At 37.6% G+C, this 8,664-nt stretch overlaps 1 protein-coding gene across 1 annotated transcript; it reads right to left on the bottom strand.

The window, feature by feature from the left end:
• Positions 1-265: 265 nt before the first annotated feature.
• On the bottom strand, positions 266-8,639 carry MAIP1 (matrix AAA peptidase interacting protein 1). Its single transcript, XM_024757371.1, has 5 exons — positions 8,167-8,639; positions 5,238-5,309; positions 3,843-3,969; positions 2,462-2,609; positions 266-669 (listed from the first exon to the last, which is right to left on the bottom strand). The coding sequence occupies exons 1-5, from the start codon at positions 8,614-8,616 to the stop codon at positions 591-593; spliced, it is 876 nt and encodes a 291-aa protein (XP_024613139.1). The 5' UTR covers positions 8,617-8,639; the 3' UTR covers positions 266-590.
• Positions 8,640-8,664: the final 25 nt, after the last annotated feature.

The raw sequence follows: 8,664 nt of genomic DNA, 5'->3' as shown, positions 1-8,664 counted from the left end.
GACTTCATATTACTTCATAGGGGAGTAAGTTACTGTTCTATTTCTTTTTTCTCTTTGTGCTTTAGTAAGCCTCACTGATTTTTAGTACTGTAGTGACCCATCTGCTATAATTCCATCTGTTCTTTCTCATTCAGCTAGTGACCAAAGAGGTAATCAAATAGCAGCAGTGATTTTGAAAAAGAAATCTTATACATACTTGAATTATTGGTATAAGTGTATTAACCACAAATAAAATATTTAAGGCTATTAATTTAAAAATGTATAATTTTTTCAATATCTTCTTTATTGTCTATAAAATGAGTTTGTGTATATATACATATACATGTAACATTAGAAATGATACTGAATATGATGCCAATGATGGGCTGCTGTAATTTTTTTACTTTGACTTCCTTCTACAGAAAGTGATGACAATCTGTGGAAAATGCTTTATTGTATCATGCCGATTTACTACAGGGAGTGTTTCAAAATAATACAAAAGTAATCCACAGACTTGATTAAGTGAAGATCAACTGATCTGAAAATTTTTTCTTCCTTAGTTCTTCTCAGTAATTGCTAAAAGTCCAATAAGCTGATTTTTCCAAGACTGATTATTCTAATAACTTTGGGTGTTCAATCCGTGCAATGGTCCAGTCAGGCTTTACTCCTTGTGTAAACTCCCTCTGAAATCTAGGGAAAAAATTATAAATAATGTGAATCTTATATCAGTCCAAATACTTCCTGGGTAACTACATAATTTGCAAGTATATATTAGAGGCAGTTGTTAGCAAAAAGCTAACAGTTAATGGTAAATAAAAATCAAAAGTTTAATCTACCAACTTGATCACAAAATATATCCCCACAAAACCAGAAGTGCATTCTCAACTAACATGAGTATTTTTAATGGACTGATCTACATGCACTCCAACATCTGCCAGTCCTTGAGAGGAACTTCAATGTTACTCTATTGTTAAGTACTAGCCATAATATACGCCTAATATGAGGAGAAATAAATTGGAATATGGTGATAAAAACAGCACTTTCATGGAAGCTGGTTTATGTGATTAGACTTACTCATAGCTTGCACTAAGACCAATATTGAAAATAGCAGTGTTTATGAGCTGCCCGTGATCTCAGTAGGGAATATCAGAAGAACCAAAGGTTAGTGTTGATTATAGTGTTCTAAATGACACCTTAAAAAAGAGACAATTCAGGAGATTTAAATTAAGTATTTAAATATACAGAATATTTTGGGTAATTACAAATAAAGCAAAATTCAAAACAGAAAAAGAAAAGAAAAAAAGTACATCTCCTTCAAGAAAAGTGAAGAAAAAGAAGATATAATTCCCTTTACCTTAGCAAACCAGCATATTTTCTTTCCTAGGTCGTTTTTGGGATTTGTTCATTATTTTAAAGCAAATTTGTATAACTCTGGTGACATAACAGTATTCTCTTTTAAATAGATATTAAACTATGACATAACAGTATTCTCTTTTAAATAGATATTAAACTATGTCTCCACGGACTCGCTTGACTTTTTCACTGTTCCAAATTTTATTAGTACAATAATACACTAGAGTGTCTCTTTTAAATAGTTTGTTAACCTCCTGTTAGACAATACCTCCTTAAGGGCAGGAACCCTCCAATTCTGTATCTGAATCCCTACCAGAGTACTTGGTAAATAGGAGATGGTCAATAAATGTCTAGTGAGTGGATGGTCCATGTGCCAATTATGGCAGATCTTATTTTCCCAAGATGGTCATAACTACATCTTGCAGCCCACATGCTCTTCTGCAACGTGACCTTGCTGCTGCCCCATGAAGAGGTGGAGTCTCTCCATGCCCTTTCACCGTGCAGATCCTGTGATTGCTTGGACCAGCAAACCATGGTGGAAATGATGTTGTTCCAATACTGGGCATAGCCCTTTACTGGTCTAGCATCTTCTGGCTTCTGCCTCTTGGAAGCCAACCATCATGTAAACATGTGACTAGCTTAACACTACCACAAGCCCAGGCCGCAAAGAGAGGCCTTGGAGAATGAGACGTCATGTGGAGAAGCCAAGGAGCACCATGGTGCTGCCCACGAGTGAAGAAGCCATTGTGGAAATGAACCCCTAGCTCTGGCCACCCCACTTGATGCCAGAGGGAGCAGAGAAAACTCCACAGCAGAGCCTTTCCAAAATTCCTGAGCAGTAGAATAGCAGGCAAAATGAATGGCTGTTTGATGCCACCGAGTTCTGGAGTGGTTTGTAACGTAGCAATAGACAGCTGAAATACAGTTTAATTAAATCCAGCAATATTACCTCTTCCTAATTTCTGAACACTCCTGTTTCATGGCCAGTGTGTCTTTCTGACTTTCTCTTTTCATAAATAACTTGTCAAATTTCAATCTTTTTCTCCCTAAAGCTCCCTTTAGTTTTCATACTTTCATACTACCTTCTATTTTCTAGAGAAAGGAAACAACGAAATGTGATTAGACTTACTCATAGCTCGCACTAAGAAGTTGTTTAGTTTCCACGTTCTGATCCCCCAACTTAACCTGGAACACACTGGCTCCACTTATAGTTTCACTGGGGATGTTGGCACTGGTTAGATACCAAAAGCACATCAGGATGTTAACAAACTTCCTTCCTTAGAGAAAAAACATACACACATACAAATACAAATCACAATAATCTATCATCCTTATATCCTTAATGAAATCAGCAACTGGCAGTAATTATACAGCTGTTACAGACCAAATTTGGGGCTCATTCTAGTCTAACTTAAGATACCTGTATTGACACGTTTTTATTTTTAGAAAATTCTCCTGGGGTTTATGACACCTTCCTCTCTAGATCACAGTAGTAAGAGCTACTATTTACTGAGCAGGTACTTTTTACCAAGTGCACTACATGGATTACTTTCAATTTGTGGCATTTTCTAAAATTATGATAACAGATATCTAGTCAAACCAAAAATGAGGGGGGGGGAAACACTTTTTTGCTGCTATGTCATTAACTTAACCTCAATTGCCAGAAAGAAGCCTTCTATTCTACCCCTAATTCACTTTACTATGCCCAGTGATTATGACAACGTCCTGTGCAAAAATCAGGTAGTAACCATGGTGCTAAGATGCAATTTGAAATATTAGGAAGAAGAAAATATTTATCATTAAAAGTACCTTTACAAATGTTTCAAATTAATATGTGTGTGAAAATGTGAAAATGTTTTCACTATTAACAGTCCTCAGTCAGAACTGCCTTAGCAAGTGTGTAAGCAAAGACTAGATTTCCTGTGTGCCTAATACACTGCAAATATTTGTAGAAGGAGTAAGTCAGTAAGTTTTCAGGGAAAATAGGACAAGGAGAACAACAAGATAAATGCTAAAGTTCCTTTCAACTATTTTCATCGTCTCCAAATAAATCCAATTTGGGAGTTCTGAGTTAATGTTACTTTCAAAACAGTCTTTAGCTAATATTATTTACTTTTTCTTTTACTCTTTACTCCTACTTAACATACAGCTAGACACTTAAAATATTCAATTGTTTTCCTTTCAGTTAGGAAATCTGAAACACAAATATTTTCATTTTAAGATATGGGAGCAGCTTGTCTTAGACAATTTTCATTAACTTAAGTTACAATGCTCTCTTCTGTGAATTAAATAACATTAGGGAAAAGTTCTAGAGAGAAAGGCATAAGAAACTATTACCATGTCCCAAGTCTTCCAGAGCTAGGGCTTTAAAGAATGAATATATTATTTTCTCTGCAGTTCTATAAATATCCACTTGTACCAACAAAATGTCACTATTCCATGATTATTCACTAGTTTAGCTTATCTGGACAATTGTGGGTCATTTAAAGTTGACTATGCTCCAGCATTACCTTTCTCATCGTAGTAAATGGAGATGTCTCCTGTTGATGTATATACAATTTCATCTATGTCAGCAGCAAGGGCATTTTTATGGTTGTCAGGTAGTGAAGTAACCTTTTCTTTCAATACACGTAGCGTCTAAGTATGGAAAAAGCAAACCATAGTTCACTTGTTGAATTTTCAAAAACTTTTCAAAAAGTGGAGTGAATTCTTCATGGAATGAATTTTGTAAAAATATTTTTAAATTTACTGCCATATTTATTCATTTTCAAAAGCAAGGCTGAGGGGCTTCCCTGGTGGCGCAGTGCCTAAGAATCTGCCTGCCAGTGCAGGGGACACGGGTTCGAGCCCTGGTCTGGGAAGATCCCACATGCCACGGAGCAACTAAGCCCATGTGCCACAACTATTGAGCCTGTGCTCTAGAGCCAGAGAGCCACAATTACTGAGCCCGCGTGCCACAACTACCGAAGCCCGTGTGCCTAGAGCCCATGCTCCACAACAAGAGAAGCCACTGCAATGAGAAGCCCACACACCACAACGAAGAGACGCCTCTGCTTGCCGCAACTAGAGCCCGTGCGCAGCAACAAAGACCCAATGCAGCCATAAATAAATAAATTAAATAAATTAATTAAAAAGAAAAAGCAAGGCTGAAAGGGATCTGATTACTCAATTAGATAATTCCTAATAGAACTGTTCTTATATAGAATTCAGTTCTTATACAGAATTCTATATAAGAACTGAAAGACATCATATTAACTTACTTATGCCTTAAGTAGCAAATCATTCTATACTTTTATATGACCCCAAGTACCCAAAAGGCAAGATACAGGGACTCTATTTTGGCTGATGGCATGCATACTATTTTATTTTATTTTTGTATTTAAGGGTGATTTATTTTACTTAAGGGTGGCAGTGGGAATAGTCATAGATTTCTAATACAAACCAAATACAAAAATCAAACAACCATAAGAATAATGAAAATCTAAATATTAAAAGCTAATCTTTTAGGAGAAAAATAAGGAGACTTTTTTTTTTGTCAATGGTAATGGATATGTAAGGATATTGACAACAACATTGGAATAGCAGAGGAATTGAAAATGCTATACATTGATCAATGGGAAACTAGCTAAATTAATTATATTGCATATACACGATAAAATACCATGAAGAAAGCAAACACATATATAGCCTTTGGTTGAACCATATACCATTCTAAGTGCTCTACATTACATATACTATCTCACATGATTTCCCAACAATACTACTACTATCCCACTTTACGTATGAGACAAGAAGTTAAGTAAGCATGCATACTATTTTAAAGCATAAATAAGGACAACGTATATCATTTTACTGCAAGAGAATAATACACTTATTTTTAAAGGAAAAATAAAAGTATACTTTACCTCTTTGGCCACAAGTTCTTCCAATAGATCAAACTTACTCTGTGACAGCAACTTGGACACATGAGCAAAAGCCTTAAAAAAACAGTGGGGGGAAGGTGGTGATTATTATTTCAAGATATCATGTGAAATACCATACAATGTACAATGCTCATACTTGAATGTCTAAGTGTAACAAAGACTATTTTATGATAAAGGCAATAGACAATGTCAAACACTAGATATCGGTGTTAGGCATAACTCCTCCAAAGTTGGTTGACTTTTCTTTTCTCATATAGCCTTCCCACATGGGCTGAATTGTGTTCCCCCAAATTCATATGTTGAAGCCCTAACTCCCAGTACCTCAGAAGGTAACTATATTTGGAGACAGGACCTTTAAAGAGGTGATGAAGTCAAATGAGGGTGGGCCCTAATCCAATCTGACTGGTGTCCTTACAAGAGGAAATCTGGATACACACAGAGATACTAGGGCACACATGCACATAGGGGGAAAAAAAAAACATGTGAGGACACAGCAAGAAGGCAATCATCTACAAGGAAAGGAAAGAGGCCTCAGAAGAAACCAACCAACAAGGTGACAACGCCCTGTACTTGGACTTCTAACCTCCAGAATGTGAGAAAATAAAGTTCTGTGGTTTAAGCAACCCAGATTGAGGTATTTTGTTGTGGCAGCCCTAGCAATAATGGAGTTGAATTTTGAGGAAAAGCACACTTCCAAATGGATTCAAGGATCCCTTGCAAACACTTCAGAGGATCTCAGGGTTCAGAAACACTGTATGTTTTAGTAAGCCTTTGTGTGCAGAAGATGGGTGAAATTTGGTAAGAAGAAACAAAGACCATAACCATCATGTTGAAACCCAAACGTGAGACTCTAGTTTGTGTGGCCAAAGAAGATCACACCTGAGCAAATTATCCTATAAGGTAATAATGAACCATTAGGAGGCTGCCCTGATAAGGCTTTGGTGATATAAGATTGCCTAACCTAAACAGGCTTCTAGGAAATAGCCCTCTTTTTCATAGAAAAGGCCAAAATATGCTAGCAAGATACAGGAAAACAGACAGTACATGGTTAGTGGTTTGAGGGCAGTAATAGGGAAGGTATCATGTCATATGTGCATATCAATGGAAAGTAGGGTTTGTGGAGGTAATAAAGCTGTTTAAGGACCACCTATTCCTCTGGCTCACATGATGAATAAAAGCTTGCCTAGACTGGTATAAAATAAGCTACAGGATGTATCGTATAACGCAGAGAATATAGTCAATATTTTATAATAACTATAAATGGAGTATAACCTTTAAAAATTGTGAATCACTACATTGTATACCTGTATTTTATATATATATACAATATATATAATATTATACATCAACATACTTCAAAAAAATTTTTTTAAATAATTTTTTTTAAAAAAAAGCTTGCCTAGATTGTACTTAACCATCTCAACTTCTAGTGACTCTGGAGGACCAAGACTGCTTATAGAGTGGGTTACAAGACAATGCACCTCAGCACTTGCTAGCTATGCATCCTTGAGCCAATCGTTTCACCTTTTTAGAACTTGATTTTTATCATCTGAAAGAATTAGACTAGAATAATGAGCATGAAGGTCCCTTTGTGTTTTATGTTCTATGATTAAAAACAAAAAATCTTAAAGAACATGATCTAATTGATAACTTGATATTCACATCCCAAGATAACATCTTATTGATAGGAGGTTAGTCTAAGGAGAAAGGGCAAATTGAGTCCATGAGAGTAGATAATCTACCCAGTGTTTTTGCATCAGATTATTTCCAAGCCCTAGAGTTACATCTATGCAAAGGAAGGTATAGTTGCCTTATGAGATCTAGTAGGAGGAAGGTTTTTCAGCTATGTCCTTTGAAGTCGTACGTGTTGAAAAACTGGTTTGCTTGATCTGAAAAGTATGTTAAAGTAACCGCTGGTTTAATGTAATCACTAAATATTTGCCATGGATGACCCAACATTCTTTTTGGAAATCAGAATGGTTAAAGGCACAAAAATTGACTAAGATGAGGCAAGACTGTATACAAACTGGCTGATGAAGGGGTGCAGATACTACTTAATAGCAAGGATAAGGGCTAAAATAGCTCACAGCTGGAGAACCTTTAGGATCAAAGAGTGACTAAAAGTGTCTCAAGCTCCTCTGTGTTCAGAGAAAATAGGGACTTAGGCTTGAATCCTGCCCATAGTGGGGAGATGACTTCCATTCCTTATTGACACATAAATAAGCATGAAGTAGACAAGCTCAAGTCATCAGCAGAGTGGTGGAGAACAGTAGCATCATGCCCATTTACCTCTGCATGGACAAAAGATTTTGAGAACTGACATGAGCAGAGGTTTATCCCTTACAATGCTGTTAATCAAGCTTGCTCTTTACTTTTTAATTTTTTTATAAAAACATAAATCAGTCAGGAGTTGACTTGGGGAAGCAAAAGCAGGAGTTAATATTGACATTGATTATAAAGTTGAAAACATTTAATTTATAACTGACAGGTCACATAAATAAATATCAATGGCTGTGTTTATAGAAATAATCTTTAGAAAAGCTAGGATTAAATATATCAATACCAGCATACGATCAATTTTGTCTTTTTCAGAAAAAATAAAGCCATGTAGCTTTTATGTGGCAGAAACAGGCTTTGAATCCATTTCTGACTCAAAACCTGTAGAGAGTAGAAAAAGTAATTAAGGGACTTCACCTTGGTGTCTCCATCGAAACCCTATTTCTCGGCGACCTTGGAACAGAAGCAGAAGCTTAATTTAAATCAAGAAGTGGCCAGAGGGCTCTGTGTCTGGGTCACTACCCACATGTTATCATTTGAGACCCAGTGGAAACCTCACCGCTAAACACTTCTGCGTGTCTAATAGTTGAATGCATGAGAGGTGGAGAGATTATTTGTAGAGAAATAAACAAACCTGCTTCGCTCCCTCTGAGAATTCTGCAATGCTGAACTCTTGGTCGAAATAGGCCCAGATAAGGAAGGAGTAAATTCGAGTCCGAATCCAGTTGATGGGGTTGGAGAACCCCAGGATGATCATCTTGGTTTTCTGGCGCTGCTGGGGATGCTCCTCGGTGCTGTAGGTTCGCCGAGGGCAGGAAGGGAAAGCGGGAAGGGTTGTGGGGAGTCCCAGAGGGCTGAGCAGGGGACGCTGAGGAGCTCGAGCTGGCAGCGCCAAGGCCGCGGAGGCCCAAGAGACTCGAGGAAATGGGGCCGCTCCCGAGCCGAGGCGGCGGCGGCAGAAGCAGCAAAGTCCAGCCAACGGCGGCCACACGTCGGCCGAACCGGGAGTCCAGAGTCGGGCAGCCGAGCCCGACAGAGGCCGAGAAAGCAGCAAGCGGGGTAAGAGACTGACGGCCAGCGCCATTTTTGTGACCTTTCACCCCTTGCCTGTGCAGTACGGAAACAAAGTCGG

Source organism: Neophocaena asiaeorientalis, unplaced genomic scaffold (assembly GCF_003031525.2).
Source record: "Neophocaena asiaeorientalis asiaeorientalis breed wild unplaced genomic scaffold, Neophocaena_asiaeorientalis_V1.1 scaffold246, whole genome shotgun sequence".
In the NCBI taxonomy this organism is placed as follows: domain Eukaryota; kingdom Metazoa; phylum Chordata; class Mammalia; order Artiodactyla; family Phocoenidae; genus Neophocaena; species Neophocaena asiaeorientalis.
This window is presented reverse-complemented; position numbering and strand designations above follow the sequence as displayed.

Bases quoted from the DNA above. Each gene is read 5' to 3' on its own strand.
- MAIP1 (XM_024757371.1), bottom strand. From the start codon at position 8,616: ATGGCGCTGGCCGTCAGTCTCTTACCCCGCTTGCTGCTTTCTCGGCCT. The intron at 5,310-8,166 runs GTTTGTTTATTT...TGTTTTTTTAAG, and splicing joins TCTCAGAGGGAGCGAAGCAG to GCTTTTGCTCATGTGTCCAA. The intron at 2,610-3,842 runs GTAATGCTGGAG...TTTTTCTCTAAG, and splicing joins CATTTACTACGATGAGAAAG to GAAGGAAGTTTGTTAACATC.